Source organism: Dendrobates tinctorius, unplaced genomic scaffold, assembly GCF_039654945.1.
Source record: "Dendrobates tinctorius isolate UK_male_01 unplaced genomic scaffold, ASM3965494v1 ptg000046l, whole genome shotgun sequence".
NCBI classification, from domain to species: Eukaryota; Metazoa; Chordata; class Amphibia; order Anura; family Dendrobatidae; genus Dendrobates; species Dendrobates tinctorius.
The window spans coordinates 72,998,402-73,023,693 of record NW_027361714.1 but is presented as its reverse complement, the minus strand read 5'-3'; the positions used below and the strand labels follow the sequence as shown (position 1 = coordinate 73,023,693).

Here is a 25,292-nt window from a genome sequence, read left to right as displayed (position 1 = left end):
AAGAATACCTTAAATAGATACTTGATTGATTAAAAAAACAAAATGGTTACACACCAAAAACCGTGACAAAAACAATAACAAAAAATGTGTTCAACCGAAACTCATAGTGGAGATAACTAGGAATCCCTGGTGAATCACCTAAGCTTACACCTGCCTGGCCACAGAGGTTGGCAGTAGGGTATATCAGGGCCCCTAGGGCTAGCCATCATTGAGCGGGGGGCGACACAACGTTCCCCCCTAGGGTGCCAACCTCCGTGGCCAGGCAGGTGTAAGCTTAGGTGATACACCAGGGATTCCTAGTTATCCCCTCTATGGGTTTCGGTTGAACACATTTTTTGTTATTGTTTTTGTCACTGTTTTTGGTGTATAACCATTTTAATCAATAAAGTATCTTTTTAGGATATTCTTTCTTGATAATATATGGTGCTAGAATGATCGCCATGTTCTGGAGATCTCGGAAATATATACGATGCATGACTAGGACGTATAGTATCTCCATAACTCCTCATAGAATTATGTTTCTAGAATGTTGTTTGGCAGCTTTCACATGACTCTATATTGCAAGCAAGCCTTTGTCCTGCTGAGAGCTGGATCAAGTTGTGAGATCTGTCACTCACTGCCTTTGGAGGTTTGAGTCCCCTGCTGAGCTAGGTGTCAGCTTTCTCCTTGAAGCTTGGAGAATATTGGACTACCTGATGAGTCCATGCTGAACAAAGGAAAGAGAGTTTTGTATTCCCAGGACAAATAGGATACCAATGATTGTCATGAAATTATATCTCCAATATTCTTCACACTGAATCTTCACAAAACTTGACCTCCGGGGGAGTACAACCTGATCCAAATATGCCAGGGGGATGAATGAAAGACGGCTTTTAATACCCATGTTTGCCACTATGATTATTGTGTAATTCCCTTTGGACTCTGTAATTCTCCTGCAGTCTTTCAAGAACTTGTGAACGACATTTTCTGCTACACATGTGTAGTTTACCTAGATGACATCTTGGTGTCTTCTCCTCATCTGCCCACACACCAGAGGGATGTTTTCCAGGTTCTGCAGAGATTAAGGAAAAAACATCTGTACGCCAAGTATGAAAAGTGCGCCTTCAAGCAAACTTCTCTTCTGTTTCTGTACCATCATCTCTGAGTCCGGTCTGAAAATAAATTTTGAGAAAGTGTCCTCTGTCTTGAAGTGGCCCTGTCCAGAAGGACTTAAAGCTATCCAGAGGTTTTTTGGATCCATGAACTACTTCCGCCAGTTCATCCCGCATTTTTCATCTCGGACCGCTCTTATTTCTGCCTTGACCCGCAAGGGGGCAACCCTAAGGTATCGTCTCCTGAAGCAGAGAACGCCTCTTTGTCTTTGAAACACGCCTTCTCCTCAGCTCTGGTGCTGCATCGACCAGACAATAATAAGCAGTTCTTCTTGGAAGTAGATGCTTGTTCCTCTTGAGCCAGTACCTTTCTTACCCAGAAGACTCCTTCTGGCTGCATGGTGACCTGTGGCTTCTTTTCCAAAATCTTCACAGCTCCAGAATGCAACTACTGGACAGGTGATCGAGAACTGAGAGCAATAAAACTGGCTCTGGAGAAGTGGCGATTTTTGCTTGAAGGAGCGATGCATCCGGTGGTTACCTACATCGACCAAAAGAATCTAGCCTATCTGCAGCAGCTTAATCCACAAAAGGAAAGGTGCTCTCTGTTCTTTGCCCTCTTCAACTTTACTCTCCATTTCCAGATAGTCACATGTAAGCTACTGAAGTCAGGTGCTCACCTAATCATGCCCCCCCGGACTGTCCTCAAACCACAGCACATTGGTTCCACCACTCCCGTTACATAATGCACAGCCATATTAGTAAAATACACAGCCCATATCCTTCATATAATATAAATCACAGCAGATAGTCCTCCATATTAGTATAATACACAGCCCATATCCTTTATACAATAAAATGCACAGCCCTTAGTCATCCATGTATTATAACACACAGCCCATAGTCATTGATGTAGTATAACGCACAGCCCATAGTCATCCATGTAGTCGTATGGCCACCATATGGTCACTGATTTAAAAAAATAGAAAGTAAATACTTACCTTTTCTCTGCTTTCCTGCCGCACAGCGCCCTCTTCTGAAGCCAGCAGCTAATTTCAGCATGCAAGCAATGAGAGTGTGGCACCCCAGGAGTTCGGTTGCCACAGTGGCCTTGCCTCCCTCCAGGGGGAGTGATGTCATACCTGGAAGCAAAGAAAGAATTCCCTTATCAAGTAGTTCCAGCATACAACACAGTTCCTGCTCCAGGCCAGCAGGGGGAGCTCTAAACCCGACTTCAGGGGAGCTGCTCTCTCTGGTCAGGAGAAGAAAGTTAGTAGTAGTTAGTACCTGAGCAGGGTTGAGACAGGATGTGCGGAGAGAAGCTGGGGACAGGAGCTATAGCTGAGCTCACCCTCAGGCTTGAGTGCCAGAGACCGGACCCCGGGTTCCGAAGCTGTCTGGGTACTAAAGCCCCAGAAGCAGAATCCGGAGGACAGAAGACCAAAGATCCTCTGTCCCCCAACTGATACTCGACGACACAGCAGTACGTGTGAGCCGGAGACGCCAAACAGGAGCGATCCTTGAAGCAGGCTACAGCTGCCTGTCATGCGAGTGGAGTTCTACCTAAATAGCAAACAGAGAGAGGGACTTGAATAAAGTTCACAACAGCAAGTACTTCAGAAAATAGCCCTAGAAAGGAGGCTTCACAACCCCGCTGAATGAGGAGATTCCCAAATTGCTTCTGGGCTGACCGACTCCAGAACCATCTGTAACCTGAGCCCTGGACTGTACCTGCACAGCTCAGTAAAAGGTAAAGGAAACTTCACCCTGCTGTGTCCTCTAATTATTCCTGCGTCACCTATCCAACTCTGCTACATCTATCATCATCAAACACAACATCTTTACTACCACAACTGCCCTGGGACAAAGCTCTGCTCATGCTGCATCACCATCACTCCCAGAGGACCTGCCCTGCAGCGCTGGTCACCCCTGACCAGAAACCACGAGTGGCGTCAGAAATACTTAACAAACTCTTATTTTTCCCCTGTAAATATTCCCTTTTATTGGACGCCCAGGGCCACGGACAGGGTCACTGCTGCCGTGACACTGCCCCTTTAAGAAGTGGCCCGATACTGAGTATCCCCACTGTGGGCAATCCATGAGCGCATGACATCACTACCATGCACCCCCAGTCAAACACCCTCCGACGTCAGCTGATGGTCTCTGATTAGCTGGGAGCGTGTATTGCTGCACACAGACCTGATGGCGACCTCCGCAACCGTGGTAGTTATTCCGGTAACAATAATTCCCCTTTTAGGAATTACACAGTCCCTCCATTTTCACATGCTAAAAAGAAAAAACAAGACAAACTATCTGTCACGGGTGTGTCAGATGTGACAGACAGTCATCCTGGATCCGAATGTAGAAAGTCATTGTGTTTAGCTCTTCAAGCACCTGTTTCATTTTTGCATCTCTGTTATGGAATGATATCCTCCTCCCTCTAGGACCCAGCAGTTATCTCCACCTTCTGCTGCTAATTAACACACCTTTGCTGAAAGTTTAAATACATTCAGTTTCTGCAGCAGGGTGCTGGTGTTAGCTCAATTTCCCTCTCTCTGGTTGGAAATACTAGCAGTCAGCTAGTGTCTCCTTGGAGTACTCTTGGAGGATTGCTGGTGTGATATCGCAGTGGTCTTGTCTAGCTAAGTGTATCCCCTCATTTGTTCACCCTCTTTCTCTTTAGTTTAGTGGAGGCTGACTAGCGCTCACCCCGTCCTCTCCCTAGCTAGGGCCTATCGATAGGGTCAGGCAGGGATTAGGTTCCTTCTCGGCAATAGGTGCAGAATCTATTTAAGGATGTTTAAGGAAGACATGGTGTTGTTAGATTTCCACTCCCCCCTTCCCTAGTGTTTTGGTTTCCTCTCCCTCTTCTTCTTGTTGTGCTGTTGTAAACCTTGCTTCTCCCTCACCCAGCTTGACACTATCTTAATTAGAAGTATTTTAATACTTGGATGAAAATACTTTGCAGCCAGTGGCTGCTTGGTGACAGCACCTCATGGATATCACTAAATACTGAGGATTTATTCTCATGGGAATGCTTTACCACGCCTTTATTGTAGTTGCCTATAGTTTCTGTTTGTTTTAGGCTCTCTATATCTTTCGCCTTCAGTAAGCATGCTCAACAAGGTTGAGGTCAGTTGATTGACTCCTGCATTCAAGAGTTTTTCAATTAGGTTAGTTTAGAAGTTTTAGTGTTGCTTTATATTGATGTATGATTTGAGTCATTATCCATTAAAGAAGCCATCCCATGAATATTTTTTCATTAAATCTGTGTAGATGTGTAAGTAATGTAGTGTGAGTGTATTAATATACTCACCTGCCGGAGCTTTCTCTGGGATCCAGCATTGTTCTACTTCTCTTCTCAGTGAAGTCACTCTTCTTCAGATCCTCTGGCACAGTCTATGCGTGAGCAGGAAGTCTCTTTTCAATATAAGTCATGGAGTCTTGATCTGCAAGTTCATAGACTTACATTGCAAAAGCAACTTCCAGGTTATGCAGAGTACAGTGTGACCAGCAGACTCTGAAGAGCAGTGATGTCACTAAGAGGAGCAGAACGGCGCTGGATCCCAGAAAAGGTGGCGGCAGGTGAAGATATTAACAGATACATACACTACAGTACATGCACATATGCACAGTAGTAGTAGTAAAAATAAATCATGAGAGGGTTTCTTTAATTTGGTTAGATGTGAAGATTTTTTTTTAACAAGGAAAGAATTCTTGCAATATTCAACTTTAGTTGTTGTCTGTTCTCTTCCTGTCCTTTTGGTGTTGGTGATTAACTAGTGCATTTCTTCTTTTTTAAGAATGTGCCACATTCTTGATTTAACATTATTAAAGTCTCTGCTATCTCTGATAGGTTTGTCAATAGTCCAATTACGTATGAGCCTGTAAAAATGGAGGGACCAAATGGAGTGAGTGGCTGCAAAAAACTAATGGCTAATGCTATATTTTGTAAAATCCCTTAATTTAAAAATATAAAGTCTACACTTCAGTTATATCTTAACGGATTTGTACTGATTTAAGAGGCTAAATTATGAAAATGATGTCCCTGTCCAAATACTTCTGGAATCATTTTGTATATAATGTACACTGCTCCAAAAAAACAGCAATACTCCAAGGTTCTGTTAACAAAAACTCTGAAAAAACACATTGCTAATCCATGTTGTTTGCATCATTTCAGTTAATTTATTTAAGTTTCTTTGCAGTTTGTTTGCAGCATTGAAGAAACTGCAAATTCAGTTATGACAATGGACAAACCAGCAGAGTCAGATGTCTTCCAGAGGAGGGAATTTTGTCACTGGCCATGCAAATGCTCACATAAGCGTTCATGCCCATTGGGTGTAAGCCTAGTCAAAGATGGCTGTGGATGCTGTAAAATTTGCGCTAAACAATTGGGGGAAAGTTGTAATGAAGCAGAAGTATGTGATCACCACAGAGGTCTGTATTGTGACTACTCTGCTGATGCACCCAAGTATGAAGTTGGGATATGCAAATGTAAGTGGCTATTTTACAAAATATCCCAATGGCTCTTTGTATCAAATGCTTCAAGGGAATCTCTGAGAAGTAATCCAAGATGACTGCCATCATTTATTTCAGGCTGCTACCCCTCCTAGGCACATATTAGCACAGGTGACAGAAGAAAAGGAAAAGCTGCTGGGGACAGGTGTCTCTGAGCTACTGTATAGTAGGGTAAGTTCTGTACTGTACCGTATATTAGGGTAAGTTCTCTACTGTATAGTAGGGTAAGTTCTGTACAGTACCTTATAGTAGGGTAAGTTCTGCACTGTACTGTATAGTCAGGTAAGTTCTGTACTGTATAGTAGGGTAAGTTCTGTACTGTACCGTATAGTAGGGTAAGTTCTGTACTGTATAGTAGGGTAAGTTCTGTACTGTACCTTATAGTAGGATAAGTTCTGCACTGTACTGTATAGTCGGGTAAGTTCTGTACTGTATAGTAGGGTAAGTTCTGTACTGTACCGTATAGTAGGGTAAGTTCTGCACTGTACTGTATAGTAGGGTAAGTTCTGTACTGTATAGTAGGGTAAGTTCTGTACTGTACCTTATAGTAGGGTAAGTTCTGCACTGTACTGTATAGTAGGGTAAGTTCTGTACTGTATAGTAGGGTAAGTTCTGTACTGTACCGTATAGTAGGGTAAGTTCTGCACTGTACTGTATAGTAGGGTAAGTTCTGTGCTGTTCTGTATAGTAGGGTAAGTTCTGTACTGTATAGTAGGGTAAGTTCTGTAATGTACTATATAGTAGGGTAAGTTATGTACTGTACCGTATAGTAGGTTAAGTTCTGCACTGTACTGTATAGTAGGGTAAGTTCTGTACTGTACTGTATAGTAGGGTAAGTTCTGTACTGTACTGTATAGTAGGGTAAGTTCTGTACTGCATAGTAGGGTAAGTTTTGTACTGTATAGTAGGGTAAGTTTTGTACTGTACTGTATAGTAGGGTAAGTACTGTACTGTACAGTAGGGTAAGTTTTGCACCACTGTACTGTATAGTAGGGTAGGTTCTGTACTGTACTTTATAGTAGGGTATGTTCTGCATTATACTGTATAGTAGGGTAAGTTCTGTACTGTACTGTATAGTAGGGTAAGTTCTGTACTGTACCGTATAGTAGGGTAAGTTCTGTACTGTACTGTATAGTAGGGTAAGTTCTGTACTGTACTGTATAGTAGGGTAAGTTCTGCACTGTACTGTATAGTAGGGTAATTTCTGTACTGTACCGTATAGTAGGGTAAGTTCTGAACTGTACTGTATAGTAGGGTAAGTTCTGTACTGTATAGTAGGGTAAGTTCTGTACTGTACCTTATAGTAGGGTAAGTTCTGCACTGTACTGTATAGTAGGGTAAGTTCTGTACTGTATAGTAGGGTAAGTTCTGTACTGTACCGCATAGTAGGGTAAGTTCTGCACTGTACTGTATAGTAGGGTAAGTTCTGTGCTGTTCTGTATAGTAGGGTAAGTTCTGTACTGTACTATATAGTAGGGTAAGTTCTGTACTGTACCGTATAGTAGGTTAAGTTCTGCACTGTACTGTATAGTAGGGTAAGTTCTGTACTGTACTGTATAGTAGGGTAAGTTCTGTACTGCATAGTAGGGTAAGTTTTGTACTGTATAGTAGGGTAAGTTTTGTACTGTACTGTATAGTAGGGTAAGTACTGTACTGTATAGTAGGGTAAGTTTTGCACCACTGTACTGTATAGTAGGGTAGGTTCTGTACTGTACTTTATAGTAGGGTATATTCTGCATTGTACTGTATAGTAGGGTAAGTTCTGTACTGTACTGTATAGTAGGGTAAGTTCTGTACTGTACCGTATAGTAGGGTAAGTTCTGTACTGTACTGTATAGTAGGGTAAGTTCTGTACTGTACTGTATAGTAGGTTTTGCACTGTACTGTATAGTAGGGTAAGTTCTGTACTGTACTGTATAGTAGGGTAAGTTCTGCACTGTACTGTATAGTAGGGTAAGTTCTGTACTGTACTGTATAGTAGGGTAAGTTCTGCACTGTACTGTATAGTAGGGTAAGTTCTGTACTGTACTGTATAGTAGGGTAAGTTCTGTACTGTATAGTAGGTTAAGTTCTGTACTGTACTGTATAGTAGGGTAAGTTCTGTACTGTATGGTAGGGTAAGTTCTGTACTCTACTGTATAGTAGGATAAGTTCTGTACTGTATAGTGGGGTAAGTTTTGTACTGTACTGCATAGTAGGGTAAGTACTGTACTGTATAGTAGGGTAAGTTCTGTACTGTACTGTATAGTAGGGTAAGTTCTGTACTGTATAGTAGGGTAAGTTCTGTACTGTATAGTAGGGTAAGTTTTGTACTGTATAGTAGGGTAAGTACTGTACTGTATAGTAGGGTAAGTTCTGTACTGTACTGTATAGTAGGGTAAGTTCTGTACTGCAGAGTAGGGTAAGTTTTGTTCTGTACTGTATAGTAGGGTAAGTACTGTACTGTATAGTAGGGTAAGTTTTGCACCACTGTACTGTATAGTAGGGTAGGTTCTGTACTGTACTTTATAGTAGGGTATGTTCTGCATTGTACTGTATAGTAGGGTAAGTTCTGTACTGTACTGTATAGTAGGGTAAGTTCTGTACTGTACTGTATAGTAGGGTAGGTTTTGCACTGTACTGTATAGTAGGGTAAGTTCTGTACTGTACTGTATAGTACGGTAAGTTTTGCACTGTACTGTATAGTAGGGTAAGTTCTGTACTGTACTGTATAGTAGGGTAAGTTTTGCACTGTACTGTATAGTAGGGTAAGTTCTGTACTGTACTGTATAGTAGGGTAAGTTCTGGGCAGCTGTAGAGCAGCTTTGTGAACGAGCACAGCTTACCTTCTCACTCACCTTGATAGGGTCACAACAAGATACAACCAAGAGGAAAATAGCCCACTCTATTCAGTGAGCCCCAATGATCTGCTGTAAACTCAATTTTATTCTACCACAAACCACTGTCAATATGGCAGCTTACAGCAGAGCATGGAAACGCACTAAGCAGAGCAGGCCACAAAACCACCCACACATGTAATGCTCACAAGGTGTATCTATGCACAATATAATGCCGCCACTGTGCCCTTTCCTCAAATAATATGATACCCTCATAGTCCCCTACCTAGTGTAATGCCGTTGCAGACCACCAACACACAGTATGATGCTCGCACACAGTGATATCACAGTGGCCCCCATACCAGAATCCCAAACGCCTGGAAGTCCTGTCATATTCCTGCTCCCCTGCTACTAAGCTGGGCTCTGCTGCCCAGTCATCTAGTCTGAGAATATCACTTGATCTGAAGGTTCCTTTGGTCGCTACCCAGTTAGAATGGTGGGGCAAGAATCTGATGTCTTCTTCACCATATTTAACTCTATGTGTGTCCTCAGGAATTGAAGTCAAGGACGTCCTGGGATAGCAGGACAGCTCTCCAAATTCGGGACTGTCTTGCTGCATTTGGGGCAGTTGGGAGGTATCCAGTTATCGTCCATGATTCTGCTCTTCAAAATGAAAAGAACTTACTCTGTTATATAGTAGCTCAAAAATACCTTTCCTCATGTTGCAACCCATTCTAATTCTTGCCTAGGATGGACTGCAAACGGAAATAGGCCACTTTGCATTATTTCTCAGAGAACCCCTTTCAACTATAGGTTCAGTCTCATTAGTGAATTGAGTAACTATTAATCAAATTGTATATTTATATTAGCAAAATGGAGAAGTTTTTAAGGTATGTTTCTCTCTCGAATGCTGCGCCGTTTCAGAGTCAAACATACCCGGCTGAAATCATACAGCCAGTGCCTGATATATGCTTCCCCCGGATTGTGCAACATGCATCCACTGTCAGTTCCCTTTAACGTCAGTTTATGATATCCTGTTTTTGGTACATGTGATGATTTTATTAAATTGTAAGATATTTTTACAATTTGTAATAATTTAGAAAAATGTTGTCAGGCAGATATAAAATGTTATCAAAGACATTGTGCAAAAAAAATAAATAACATTAGTGTCAGAAACACTGCACTGAACTTGCTCACTGAGCCAGTGCGCGTGTCCTGAGTAAAGCGAACTGTGCTCAAAGATACCTGTGGAGAGGGCAGCAGCCGAGTAGATGCGTACTTCAGAACAGCAGGACCTGAAGCACGTGACTGCTAGGGGCGTGGCCTAAACTCCAGAGAGCTAGGAGCTGCAAGAGAACTCCTAGCAGGGTAACTGCGAGACAAAGTTACCAAGGGGCATATACAGGGAGGATAGTCAGGACGTAGCCAATGAGTCATACACAGCGATAGCTGCAAGGTACAAGAGGGGTGAGCAGAGAGTTGTCAGATCACAGGCAATGAGTCATACACAGAGAGGATAGCACAGTACAGAATCAACAGGCAAACTCACAATGGGAAACAGAACCGGGTCAGAACCATATAAACAAGCTATAACAACGAACAGGCACACAGAGGTCACCACACTCGGAGAAAGGCAAAAGTATAACTGTCAGGGATTGGAGCTTCCCAGGGGTTTAAGAAGCTCTCCCAGAACTAAAAAGAGGTCACAATCATTAACCCCAGGTGTGCAGGTCAAAACCTGCACTGAGCTCCAGACATTAACCCCTGACGTGCAGCTCAAAAACCTGCACTGGGATCGTGACAATTAGATTGTACATATACAATGTCTCGTCACATGTACTGTTATGATGATAGTATTATATTTAGAATTTAACAATCCCAAATATAGTATTTTAGACAAGTTATTTAATTAAATATCGTAATACCTAGTGAATTTTCAGCTGTATCTGTGGAGTCCTAAGTATTTATAAACTGCAGCTCCTCCGCCCACCTGACACCGATTGACAGTTTTCACCTGGAACTTTGCATAAGGTAAATGCTCTCATTAAGCAGTGGCATGTGGTGAGCTGCAACACATGAAAAATTATGAACATGACATACAGTAATATTATGGTATAAAAACTTCTGTAAGAAAACACATGGGTTACACAGTGCTAGAATTAGGGTGTCTGTAATAGTATCTAAAGATACCCTTTACCGGAGCTACAAACACCATAGATGACAGTACTTTAGAGATTACTCATTATCTTTTATAGCAGAATTTTCTAGACATATTCTGTGACCTGTTCAGAGGAGAGAGTACAGGGAGTAGCACTTTTCCCACACATATGGGGTATCGGCGTACTCAGCAGAAATTGCACAACACATTTTATGGTCCATTTTCCTCCTGTTATCCTTGTGAAATTAAAAAAGGAGCTAAAAGTACATTTTTGTGAGAACAATGTGATTTTTTTTTTACTTTCATGGCTCTATGTTCTAAACTTCAGTGAAGCACCTGGGGTTTTTAGCTGCTCATCACACATGTAGACACATTCCATGAGGGGTATATGTCACGCTGTGCTCACCTGGGGGCGGGACCTCGGTCCCGACGTCATCTCTTCCGGAGCCGCGGTCACTCCGGGGGTCCCGTCGGGTGCGCACGCGCAGCTCTCGTCCCCGGGTCTCCCCCTACATGTCACGTTTGCGCTTGCGCACTCCTGTCAGTGCTGTATAGGGCTCGGTCCTCTCTATGGTAATGGAGGACCTGACCTGGAACCTGTAGTGGTCATGTGCCTTCTGGCTAGGTCCTGACCCGGAACCAGTAGTAGTCATGTGCTATATCAGACGACCTCCCCCTAGGGGAGGTGTCTGATTATTGTTGTGCTTCCTGGCTTGGTCTGCCGTGTCCCTGCCTGGCTGTGTGCTGTATTCAGGTCCCCTGCCTTGCACTCTGTTGTGCCTCTTGACACACACTCTGAATCTGCACTCTACTTTGTACTTGGTTGTGCCTCTTGGCACACAGTCTGACCCTGTGCTCTGTCTCGTACTCGGTTGTGCCTCCTGGCACACGCTCTTACCCTGTACTCAGTCTCTTACTCTGTTGTGCCTCCTGGCACACGTACCAATCCTGCGCTCTGTCTTATGCTCAGCTGTGCTCTCTGGCACACACCCTGCTCCTGTACTCTGTTACACCTCCTGGCACGCCTGCTTCACTCACACCGGGACGAACGAAGTCTCTGTATACCACGTGTTCCCGTGTCCACGCTTTACACGTTCCTGCAGACACACTCACCCACTCGTGTCTCCTGTGAGCCGGCCGCCTGGTGCCAGCAGTCGTGGTGCCTCACCCCCTGGGGCTTGCCCCTGACACTCCCTGTATAGGGGGTGGTCTTCACTAGGTCAGCTCGCCCTGGGAGGGTTGGTGTCACGACCCAGAGGGTCCACTCCAGGAGTCGTCACAGTATAATCAGGCCATGGACCCCGCTGGTACCACCACCTCCATCCAAAAGGAACTGGTGTTCCTACGGGAGAGTCAGACCAGGATTATGGCCTTTTTGAAATCCATGGAGTCCTGTTTGTCGGCCATACAATCCGTTTCTGCCCAGTCCTCGGCCCCGCACCTGATGCCGCGCCTCGGCAAGCCACCCCGATATAGCGGGGACTCTAAGTTTTGTCGAGGATTTCTGAACCAATGCCGGTTACATTTTGAGCTTTTGCCGCAGCACTATCCCACTGAGCGCGCCCAAATTGCCTTTATTGTTTCTTGTTTCACACTTAGAGGGGGAGGTGTTAGCATGGGTGAACCCCCTCTGGGAGCGCAATGACCCACTCGTCTCTCAGCTTTCCACCTTTTTGGACACTTTCCGCAAGGTGTTCGACGAGCCGGGTCGGCTGGCCTCTATCACCGAGTCCCTCTTTAACCTCCATCAGGGTACGCTACCGGTGGGACAGTATGCCATCCGTTTTCGTACCTTGGCCTCCGAACTCGGTTGGAACAACGAGGCTCTCGTAGGGATCTTTTGGCGTGGCCTGTCCGGTCGGATCAAAGACGTACTGGCAGGTCGGGATACCCCCACCTCTTTAGAGGATCTGATCTCTCTGGCGACACGCATTGACCTGCGATTTCAGGAACGTGCCCGTGAATTAGCCAGAGAGAGGAGCTCCTCTCACCTCCTCCGTTCCTACTTCAAGAAGCCGGGAAACTTCTCCGCCTAGGGTTGATAGGAGAGGCCTCCCTAGGTGTATGTGATTCCTCTCCTCCCCTGCTCGTGTCTGTATTATTGAATCTCGGTGCCAAGCGTTATTCTGAGGAGGCTTTTCTGGATTCTGGCGCGGAGGGGAATTTTATCACACTCGAGGCGGTTTAAAAATACCGGATTCCTGTCAGATCCCTGGAGACTCCTCGGTCGATTGTTTCGGTCAATGGTACGTCCATGCAGGAAACCGTTACCCAGGCCACCGAAGAGATCGAGCTGCAGATCGGAGCCCTGCACCTGGAGAAGATCTCCTTCCTCGTCTTGTCTACCATGTCTTACACACTTCTTCTAGGCCTTCCTTGGCTACGGACTCATGAGCCAAGCCTGGACTGGCGGTCGGGCGAGATACTCCGGTGGGGACCATTCTGTCAGGAGAAGTGCCTGCTGCCCGTCCGATGAACTCTGCCGGTCCATCCCCGGCACCTACAGGTCTGCCGTCGGCTTACTGGTCCTTTGCAGATGTCTTCGACAAGAAGGAGGCCGAGACTCTGCCCCTCCATCGGCCATATGACTGTCCGATTGACCTCATTCCTGGTTCTACGCCACCCAGGGGTAGGATATACCCGCTATCCCCTGCTGAGACCCAAGCTATGTCTGACTATATCCAGGAGAACCTTGCAAGAGGTTTTAACCGTAAGTCCTCCTCGCCCGCGGGAGCGGGATTTTTCTTTGTAAAAAAGAAGGACGGCTCCCTCCGTCCTTGCATAGACTACCGAGGCCTGAACGATATCACGGTCAAGAACAAGTACCCATTGCCATTGATCCCGGAGCTCTTTGACCGACTTAGAGGAGCTCGAATTTTCACCAAACTGGATCTTCGTGGGGCCTACAACTTGATCCGCATTCGTTCCGGGGATGAGTGGAAGACCGCCTTTAACACCAGAGACGGTCACTATGAGTACTTGGTCATGCCCTTCGGCCTCTGCAATGCCCCAGCGGTGTTCCAGGAGTTCGTAAATGACGTCTTCCGGGATATGCTGTACTCCTGCGTGGTAGTCTATCTGGATGACATCCTCGTTTTTTCTCCAGACCTCTCCGCCCACAGAATGAACGTGCGTCAAGTCCTCCAGCGCTTGAGGGAGAACCGCCTTTATGCCAAGCTCGAGAAATGTGCCTTCGAGCTAACGTCCCTGCCATTCTTGGGGTACATTATCTCAGAATCAGGTCTACGCATGGATCCGGCAAAGGTGTCCGCCGTCCTCGATTGGCCACAACCCCATGGGGTGAAGGCAATCCAACGCTTCCTTGGTTTTGCGAACTACTACCGACAGTTCGTTCCTCATTTTTCCTCGTTGGTTCGCCCCATCTCGTCCCTTATCTGCAAGGGAGCTAACCCAAAGGCTTGGCCCTCTGAGGCTGAAGAGGCCTTCCAGTCGTTGAAACAAGCCCTCGCCGCTGCTCCGGCGCTTCACCGACCTGAGGTTAGTAGACCTTTCACTCTCGAGGTGGATGCATCCTCTACTGGGGCTGGCGCAGTCCTTCTGCAGAAATCGTCTTCTGGACGTTTTGTCACCTGTGGCTTCTTTTCTAAAGTATTTTCCTCCACTGAACAGAACTACTCCATTGGCGACAAAGAGCTATTGGCCATTAAGTTGGCCTTGGAGGAGTGGAGGTTCTTACTGGAAGGTGCCATACATCCATTCAAGATCTTCACGGACCATAAGAACCTGGCATACATCCAGTCCGCACAGAGGCTCAATCCTCGGCAAGCCAGGTGGTCCCTATTCTTCGCCCGCTTTGACTTTGAGCTACATTTTCGGCCCGGCGATAAGAACGTTAGAGCGGATGCGTTGTCAAGATCATTCCTGTCGTCTGATGCAGAGGAAGAACCCTCTCATATCATTGATATATCCAAAGTAATTACTGTGGCTCCTGTCAAGTTAACCACGTTACCTCCGGGAAGAACCTTTGTGGCTGAGAATAACCGAAAACGAGTGCTAAATTGGGGACATTCTTCCAAGATTGCCGGCCACGTTGGTGTCAAAAATACTTTGGACTTAATTTCTCGCCATTATTGGTGGCTTCACTCTCCCAGGATGTTAAAGACTTTGTAGCATCTTGCCCGTCCTGTGCCCAGAACAAGATACCCAGACAACCACCCTCCGGTCTTCTGTTCCCGCTTCCCGTTCCGTCGGCTCCATGGCAGCACATAGCCATGGATTTCATTACTGATCTGCCTTGTTCTTCCGGTTGTACTGTGGTCTTGGTGGTTGTAGACCGATTTTCAAAGATGGCCCACTTCATTCCTCTTCCCGGACTACCCTCTGCTCCTGACTTGGCGAAGATCTTCATTTCCCATATCTTCAGGATTCACGGCTTCCCCAGCACATCGTGTCAGACAGAGGGGTCCAATTCACCTCCCGATTCTGGAGAGCTCTATGCGGACTCATGAAAGTGTCATTGGATTTCTCTTCCGCCTATCACCCCCAAACCAATGGGCAGGTGGAACGTACCAACCAGATCCTTACATCCTACCTCCGGCATTTTTCTAATGCTCATCAGAATGACTGGGTCGGTCTACTTCCTTGGGCTGAGTTCGCCTACAATAATCACTCCAGTGAATCGTCTACCAAGTCTCCTTTCTTCATCGTCTTTGGACAGCATCCCAATGTGCCTCTACCGGTACTTCCTGTCTCGGGGGTACCTGCTGCCGATTCTCTGTCTGTGGAGTTCTCCAGGGTATGGCAGGAGACCAAAACCGCTCTCGAGAAAGCACGGGACAGAATGAAATTACACGCTGACAAGAGGCGCCTGGACGTTCCTCCATTTCTCCCTGGTGACAAGGTGTGGCTCTCCACCAAATACGTCCGCCTTAAGGTACCATCTTACAAACTGGGTCCCCATTACATTGGTCCTTTTGAGGTCCTCAGGCGGATTAATGATGTTGCTTACAAATTGAAGCTGCCTCCTTCACTCCGTATCCCCAATTCCTTTCATGTATCTCTCCTAAAACCTGTGGTTCTTAACCGATTTCATCCTTCTCCAGGCCACACACCCCAGCCTGTTGGCTTGGGGGATGAGTTTGAGGTGAATGACATTTTGGCCATGAAGAAGGTAAGGGGGAACCATGTTCTTGGTCGATTGGAAGGGTTTTGGCCCGAGGAGAGGTTATGGGAACCCAGGGAGAATATCCATGCACCCCAGATTTTGTCTAAGTTCCTCTCCAGTTTTAGAAAGAGGGGGCGTAAAGGGAGGGTACTGTCACGCTGTGCTCACCTGGGGGAGGGACCTCGGTCCCGACGTCATCTCTTCCGGAGCCGCGGTCACTCCGGGGGTCCCGTCGGGTGCGCACGCGCAGCTCTCGTCCCCGGGTCTCCCCCTACATGTCACGTTTGTGCTTGCGCACTCCTGTCAGTGCTGTATAGGGCTCGGTCCTCTCTATGGTAATGGAGGACCTGACCCGGAACCTGTAGTGGTCATGTGCCTTCTGGCTAGGTCCTGACCCGGAACCAGTAGTAGTCATGTGCTATATCAGACGACCTCCCCCAAGGGGAGGTGCCTGATTATTGTTGTGCTTCCTGGCTTGGTCTGCCGTGTCCCTGCCTGGCTGTGCGCTGTATTCAGGTCCCCTGCCTTGCACTCTGTTGTGCCTCTTGGCACACGCTCTGAATCTGCACTCTACTTTGTACTTGGTTGTGCCTCTTGGCACACACTCTGACCCTGTGCTCTGTCTCGTACTCGGTTGTGCCTCCTGGCACACGCTCTTACCCTGTACTCAGTCTCTTACTCTGTTGTGCCTCCTGGCACACGTACCAATCCTGCGCTCTGTCTTATGCTCAGCTGTGCTCTCTGGCACACACCCTGCTCCTGTACTCTGTTACACCTCCTGGCACGCCTGCTTCACTCACACCGGGACGAACGAAGTCTCTGTATACCACGTGTTCCCGTGTCCACGCTTTACACGTTCCTGCAGACACACTCACCCACTCATGTCTCCTGTGAGCCGGCCGCCTGGTGCCAGCAGTCGTGGTGCCTCACCCCCCTGACACTCCCTGTATAGGGGGTGGTCTTCACTAGGTCAGCTCGCCCTGGGAGGGTTGGTGTCACGACCCAGAGGGTCCACTCCAGGAGTCGTCACAGTATAGTTTAGCAAATGGGGTCACTTGTGGGTAGGGTTACCCTGTTTAGGCACATCAGGGGCTCTCCAAATGTAACATGGCGTCAGCTGTCAATTCCAGCCATTTCTGCGTTCAAAAAGTCAAATGGTGCTCTATCCCTTCCGAGCCCTGCCATGCACCAAAACAGCAGTTTTCCCCCACATATGTGCTATCAGCGTTCTTAAGAGAAATTAAACAACAAATTTTAGGGTCAATTTTCTCCTTTTATCCTTATGAAAATAAAAAAAATTGTGCTAAAAGTACATTTTTGGGGAAAAAAATTTGATTTTTTATTTTCACAGCTCTACGTTATAAACTTCTGTGAAGCACCTGGCTGTTCGAGGTGCTCACCACACATCTAGATATATTCCATGAGGAGTCTAGTTTCCAAAATGAGGTAACTTTTAGGGGGTTTCCACTTTTTAGGCAAATCAGGGGTTCTCCTAACGCAACATGGCATCCGCACTTGATTTCAGGCATTTTTGCATTTAAAAAGTCAAATGGTGGTCTTTCCTTTACGAGCCCTGCCATGCGTTCAAACAGTATTTATACCCCCACATATGGGGTATACTCAGGAAGGGGGGAACCGAACTTTGATTTCCATTTTCTCCTTTTGCCCTTGGGAAAACAAAAAATTTGGGGTTAAAGTAAAATTTCTGTAAAAAAAGTTAAATGCTTATTTTTTCCTTCCATATTGCTTCAGTTCCTGTGAAGGTTTTAAACTTCTTGAATGTGGTTTTGAGAGGTGCAGTTTTTAGAATGGTGTCACTTTTGGATATTTTCTTTCATATAGATCCCCCAAAGTCACTTCAAATGTGATATGATCCCTAAAAAAATGTAAATTTGTAAATTTTGTTGGAAAAATGAGAAATTTTGATTAACTTTTAACCCTTCTAACTTCCGAACAAAAAAAATATATAGTTCAGAAATTGTGCCAATATAAAATAAACATGTGGGAAATGTTTAACTATTTTGTGTGACATAACAATCAAACATTTGAAACTGAATAATTTTCAACATTTTTTAGTAATTACCAATATTTTCACAAATATAAAATTTCAAATCACCCCTCTTTCACCACATTCAAAATAAAACAATAAAAAAAATCAAAACATACACATACTGCATTTGGTATTGCCGCATTCAGAATCGCCCGATCTATCAATATAAGAAAATAATTAACCCAATTGCTAAACGGCGTAATGAGAAAAAAAGTCAAGACGCCAGAATTATATTTTTTTGGTCGCTACAACATTGAATTAAAATGCAATAACGGGCACCAAGATCACATCTGCACCAAAATGGTAATAATAAAAACGTCAGCTTGGTGCTCAAAAAATAAGCACTCACACAACTCAAGATCATGAAAAATGGAGACGTTATGGGTATCGGAATATGGTGCTTTTTTAAAACAAACTTTGGAATTTTTTTCAGCACTTAGATTAAAAAGAACCTAGACATGTTTGGTGTCTATGAACTTGTAATGACCTGGAAAATCATAATGGCAGGTCAGTTTTAGCGTTTAGTGAACCTAGTAAAAAAAAAGCCAAGCAAAAAACAAGTGTGGGATTGCACTTTTTTTGCAGTTTCACCACACTTGGAATTTTTTTCCCGTTTTCTAGTACATGACAAAGTAAAACCAATGGCGTTGTTCAAAAGTATAACTCGTCCTGCAAAAAACAAGCCATCACACGGCCATATTGACTAAAAAAATAAAAAAGATATGGCTCTGAGAAGAAGGGGAACAAAAAACGAAAATGCAAAACTAAAAATATTTCTGGTCATGAATGAAAATGCAAAAACAAAAAATACCTACGGTCATGAATGGGTTGAGGGGTATATTTTATATCTTTCACAAAAAGAGATTTATGAACATGACTGGTGGAGATCTATTGTATGGTACTAACACCTGAGATTTAACTGATTTTCATCATGGTTGATCAAATGCCATTTACCGTATGTCATTTTTCAATCCATTTTTGTAAAATCATGAGTTTACTTATTGGTTACAACTTTCCATAGCTGCCTCTCAGCATTGTCCAGATGTAGAACTGCCAAATGGCTTGCCATCTTCAGCTCATTTCTGAATTCATTACACAACCTTGTGTGAAGGAAATCTTTCTCAATTGTGTACATACAAGTCTTTATGTCACCTGAAACACTTTAATAGGGTAGCGTTAGATAGATAGCTTCTTTAGATAAAGGTGCACTTTTAATTGAAGTCACCAGTGTATGTTATTGTAGGTTGCTACTAAATACCAGTTATTATTCATAGATTTTTCTTAAACTTTAGATATATTTGCTGTTGGATGTGAACTCAATGGGGTGCTTTATCAAAATGGCCAGTCCTTCCAGCCCAGTCCTTTTTACGCATGTCTTTGTATAAGTGACACCATCGGATGCACCCCTATACCTAATTCCAAGCAGTCCGATAGCCGCTGTACAGATGCCACACAACTCATGAAAAAAAAGACTGAACTAACAAACTGTGCATTGGAAAAGAACCCAGATACGACAGACTACACATTCATACCAGGTACGAATAATCTAATTTATGCTATCTCTCTATATTATCTGTCAATTTTTATTATCTATCTAGCTGCAATCTTTTGGAATTCAAATTTGTCAGCTTTGGCACATTTTTCCAAATTGCAGGTACTCCAATCACTTGAAAGATGTATATAACAACTCTGAGGTTTCCTTGGATGTACTGAATCCTTTTCAAACACTATCACAAAGGTTATTCACAGTTTATAGGCTTTTTCTCTTTGTTTCAATTGGTAAACTGTGAGCTGTGACATCCTCTCACTAATCAGATTCACCCTAAAATGGTTGCTTTGTTGCATTCCTTGCCTTGGCTTTTATACTGGCTACAGTAGGCTGTGCTATAAAATGTGATGTGGTAGTTGAAAGGAAGTATTGTGATGCCCTCTCTTTCTCACCCTAGGTCATGTGAAGCCTTTTTTTGCTGATGTAATCTTCTATATTGTGTTAGAATAGTGGTGGGCATTTTTGGCAATTTGCGTGAATCGAATCACAAATTGTTCAAATTTGCCAGGTGATTTTCCACAAATTTAATACAAATTTGATTTACATTCATTCGATTCACTAATCTCCAGTATTTATGTACCTGTCTAGTTTAACATCCGCTGGGCACAAAAATGCATTGGCAAAATGTATTACGAGTTTTGAGATTGGCTATTTGCCAATCTAGGAAAATAATAGGAATAATGAATTAACCATTGTGTGTAATTAGATAAGTTATCCCTATTCACAGCAAAAGAAAGAAAGCAGTCAAGCATCAGTGAGTGGGCAAAGAAAGTTCTCATCCCATGAATATGCCAATTTCGAGTAATCACAGAGTGTTGTAACTAGTAGAGTTGAGCGAAACAGGTTGGTCAGATTCAAAAGTCGCCGACTTTCGCCAAAGCGTAAGGTCGGCCATGCGGTCGTCGACCCAAGCGCCAAAGTCGGATTTCACAGAGTGCTTGCACATGACTTTTTTTTCAGCCAATGAGCAAGACGTACACTGTGAGCAACGAGAGAGAGAGAGAAAGAGAGAGAGATTTCGTGTTTCAGTCGGACCTCAGACTTTTCCCTATAGTCGGCCGATTTCGTTCGACTCGACTTTTGAGAAAGTCGGGTTTCATGAAACCCGACTCGACCCTAAAAAAGGCAAAGTCGCTTATCTCTAGTAATGATGTGCATTTAGGCAAAATACAGCAAATTTCTACATGAGCTACACACTGGCTGACAGGCAAATACGTGACTTCCCCTGTGGGTCCTTGTACAAAAGTGGGTCTCCCACCCCCTATACAAGCAATAGTTGACACAATACACTTGATTCTCTATGTACAGACAAAGGTGACATCTCATCATTCACATAACAAATTATCCAGTGTATTATTATATAAAAACATAGGTAAATTTGTGAACGAGAGTCATAGAACTGTTAGGGCTGACGGAACGCACCAAATTATAAAATAATAGTAGGTGCGTTCGCAGCCCAGGGTCCACCGTGCAGAGGTGGTACACTGCTGCTAGGTAATGGCGGGAGTATAAAGCGGTGTGGAAAGGTCACATGTGGGTTAACGTCACCCAGTGTGAACAGCAGCGAACTCTGTTAACTCACAGAGCCGCACTACCACTGAACATAAATGCTGGAGCCTGTTTAGCTCACAGGGCCCGGCCAAGGAGCGTACAGAAATCGGTCACAGAACTCTGACCCAAGGACACGGGGTCAGAGTCCCTCTAGACCTTCTGAGTGCGCGGCGTCGCAACTGCGGACGCCGCTATAGACACTGACTACGGAATGTAGAGCATGTGCACTGAGGCGTGTCGAGTCACTGGTGGAGTCTGATGCCTGTCTCAGACTCTGTTCTACCTACACCTAAGCCTGGGTGCTTAACAGGCTAGGCTGCACAACACTTACGTACCAAGGGTAGGGGTTTCTTAATGAGTCATTCACCAGAGACATTCATACATGCATACAAAACTCACTCCTCATAGTCTGATAATGCAGTCTATACTAGCGCATGGCCAATAGGCCATGCGAACCTTTTATAGCCGCGTGCTTCTGGGACCTTCCTGGCCCTTCGGATGGACCAATATGAGCTGGAGAAGGACCTGAGCACGTGACCTTCGGTCTCCTATGGGAGATCACTCCACGGGCATGCTCAGTGGACCGAAAGGAGGACTTAGCCCCTGGAGAGACTCACTGCTGTCCAGCCTGCATTGCTATATGTGGACCAGGAGTGGCAGCAGCCAGCAAGCCCACAGTGCTGGTCTGAGCAGAGCGCTGGGAACTATGAGTCTGCTGAGCAGGCTCCTCTGCGGCCAAAGGAGAATGGGAGACCGCCGAGTGCAAGGCTCTGGATTCCTGCTGTGCAGTGGCAGGAATTTGACGCCTAACAGGAACACTTGCATGTAGCTGAACATTGTTCCCCCAGAGTCAATGTTACTGGTGGGTCCTTGGTGCTACATTTGACGCTGGTTACTGTGGGATATTAATACTGGATGCCGCCATAAAGAGAACAGTAATTACTAGGCTGCAGATTCTCTCTAAAGATGATTTCTCAGCAACTTTGGTTCCCTAATCATCCCTAATTAAGTATGTAATATAGTGTATTAAAATACTAACCAATCACCAACGTCCCCAGTTTCCAGCGCAGCTCCAATCCTCTTCTGGCCCATGTGACCATGCTTACACTAAGGGTTCACTCACTCTTGCGTATAAGTCAGACCAGTGCAATCTGATAAAAAAAATTAGATTACACTAATGAATAATGTTATTCTATGAAGTAGTTCAGATCTGTGCATTTTTTTCTCAGCTGTATAAGAAACAAATCGCAGCATGGAAGATAAGTTCAAGCTAAATGCATCACAATTCTGGAGCAATTTGTCCCAAAAACTATCTTTCATGGCTTGCACCATATTTATCATATGTTTATGTACTTTTTCGTGTTTTAGTCTAACATGGAGGTGTGGCCTCTCTAAAGGTGGCATGGTTTATGTCAGACTTTGTGCTCCAAATTTTCTAGTCAACGAATATGTGATGTAAACCTAGACTAGAAAATGTAAAGGTGTCCTCAATTTTTCAAACTAGATAAATTTGACACATTCAAAGACCGTCTAGTCACAGTGTGCACCGTATAAGGATTATACAGCATTGATAAATATGCCCCATTGTCTCAGAATAAGTTTGGTGCATCTTACTAAAATGAACTTTAGATTGAGTAGCGTATCAGCCATCACTCTTACCTTTATGTATATTTTATCACCTATAGTATTTTGTCAGCATTGTCATATGACAGCTTTCGCTTTGTATGCTGCTGGCATGGGCAAATACTCTGTTACATATGCAATAATATAACATGCCTTTGTGTATTGCAGATATATCTGGCTTTTAACCCGCTTCCTGCTCTGACAGCTTTACACCTATGTCTCCCTTTCAGGTACACAATAGATTTGGCCAAAATGCATCAAGTCATTTCTTGAATCAGTTCTATATCGTTTTATTGTAATATTGAGTAGCCATTGTCTTTTTACTGAATTTTGCTTTTAAATGAAAGGTTTTCAGACTAGCACTTTATTGATATTGCTATATGACATGTATTAGATCTGTTTGCATATTGCTATTTATGTAAGGAGTCCACCTTACTTACAGTAGCTGTTGGCCAAACTTGTCTTTCGGAAAATAACTGTCTCTCTGGATTTTCTTGGACAATTGTTCAAAAATTGTCTATAGGGAGAGTAGTGTAAGCCAAAATGATCATTGCTTGAGTTTAATCAACCTAATCTTTATCTCCCCCAACATTAGTTGGAAAGCCCCTATTCACATGAGATGGATATTGATTCTTCCCAAATCAGTAGATGACAAACAGTTGTGCATAAGGGCTTTATAGCCTCATTCACTTTTTTTTATTATGGATAATATACACGTCATCATTAACAAGGATGTGCATTGGGTCTTGTTACTTTGCTGTCCTGACTCCCAAGGAATTTGGTGCAATGTACGGTAGTTCTTGGGGATACATTTTTGTAATAAACAGGTAAAATGTAAGGCAAGGTAAAAGTCATCAATGATTGACAAAAAAGAGTTTAAAGACCAAAATCTTTAAAAAAACGCTAGATATAATTATGGACTTTAAAAAATATCAGCAATTTATTTGCTATGATGGCCTGAGTAAGCATACACTGCCTGGAGCCCAGAACATCTCCACTCTCAGACCTCACAGATAGAAAACTTTTTTGAATAGTGCTATTCATGATCTTCAGATTTTTATGTGCAGTGATCATGATAGGTTTACTTGTGCTCTCTGAACAAAAACATTGAATCATGTTTGCCGCCCATCGTTGCTTTAGATGTTGTGTTAACTTACAAAAGCACTTTTACAGAGACGTTAATCTTGTCCTCCACAATGAGAGGGTATTTGAGATGCTTTTAATTGTATAATTACTGCTAATCATGTATGTCGATGCGCTGGAGTTTGCATGCGCAAAGAAACCATTCATGCTGCTTGGCATTTTAGCGCAACCATGTGGTAATATAACCTCTTATTAACCACTGCACCGAGAGGAAAGTCTAGAAATTCTGTGCATCATCACAGTGCATTGATGTCTGTAATAACCATGTCACACTGTATTTCAGTGTCAAGGATTCTACCCCTTGTTTGGAAAAGAAAATGTCTTGTACAGGCAACTGGTTGGAGTCCATGTTCTAAGACGTGTGGAATGGGAATATCTATACGGGTTACCAATGAGAACAGCAAATGTGAAATGAGAAAGGACAGACGACTCTGCTTCCTAAGGCCATGTAATGCAACTCTGCTAAGTAATGTAAAGGTAATCCAGTGTGGTTTCTGTCACTTATTTTTACACAGTACTTAAAGGGAATCTGTCACCAGGATTTTGCTATCTCATCTGGAAGGCAGCATAATGTAGGTAAAGAGATCCTGATTCCATCAATATATCACTTACTTTACTGGGTTCACAGCAGCTGTGACACAATCAGGATTTCTAAAGTCCCAAAATCTTTGACGTTTTGGAACACAGATTTTGTTGGACTAGTTTGAAGGAGCCATGTCTCACTGGTAAAGTCCCTGAGGTGCCAGAATAGTAGAAACCCCCATAAGTGACCCAATTTTACAACTACACCTCTCAATGAATTAATTTACGGGTGCAGAGATCATATGGACACCATGTGACCCCATTTTGGAAATTATACTCCTTTGGGAATATATCTACAGATGTAGTGATGACTTTGACTCCATGGGTGTTTTCCAGAAACAAGCAGCAGTGGATGTTGCTGAGTGAAAATTGCAAACTGCCATTGTAGTGACCAGTACGTCGTAGACACCAGTATGTTGTAGTGCCCAATATGTTGTGGTTTTTTATACCGTTGTTCGTTTTTATGCCGTTCTATGTGTGGTAATATTGATAAGGCAGTTTTATTCTTCAGGTCAGTACGATTACACATTTATATATCTTTTTATGTTTTGGCGCGTTTACACAATAAAAAATATTTTATGGAAAAAAGATTTTTTTGCATCGCTTTAGATTGAGACCTATAACTTTTTTATTTTTTTGCTGACAAAGCTGTGTATGGCAGTTTGTGTTTTTGCGGGACAAGATTACATTTTCAGACATAGCATTATTTACATTCGTCTTTTTGATCGAGTTTAATTACACTTTTTTGCTTGGGCAGTATGATGATAAAGCATAGTTTTTTGCCTCGTTTTTTAGTTATTTTTTTTATGATGTTCACTAAAGGGGTTAACTAGCTGGACAGTTTTATGGGTCGGGTCATTCCGTTTTTTTACATAAATAAATGTATTTTTACAGGATGGGACAGTGTCTGTATACTGGCAGATTGCTGATCTAATACTCTGCAATGCTTCTGGCATTGGCTATTGATCATGAGTGGCTTGACACAAGGAATGCGACATTTGTAGCCCATGTGCTGGATACACCTGTGTGTGGTAGCTCTTGAAGCAATGACTCCAGCAGTAGTCCACTCCTTTTGAATCTCCCAAA

The 25,292-nt window shown here is 43.9% G+C and overlaps 1 protein-coding gene across 1 annotated transcript in view; it reads left to right on the top strand.

The window, feature by feature from the left end:
• Positions 1–25,292, top strand: part of CCN6 (cellular communication network factor 6) — an 80,686-nt gene that overhangs the window by 23,104 nt on the left and 32,290 nt on the right. The window contains exons 2-4 of the mRNA XM_073576144.1: positions 5,297–5,585; positions 19,051–19,293; positions 23,908–24,101. Coding sequence (XP_073432245.1) covers positions 5,297–5,585; positions 19,051–19,293; positions 23,908–24,101 — 726 coding nt within the window. The remainder of the gene's footprint in view (positions 1–5,296; positions 5,586–19,050; positions 19,294–23,907; positions 24,102–25,292) is intronic.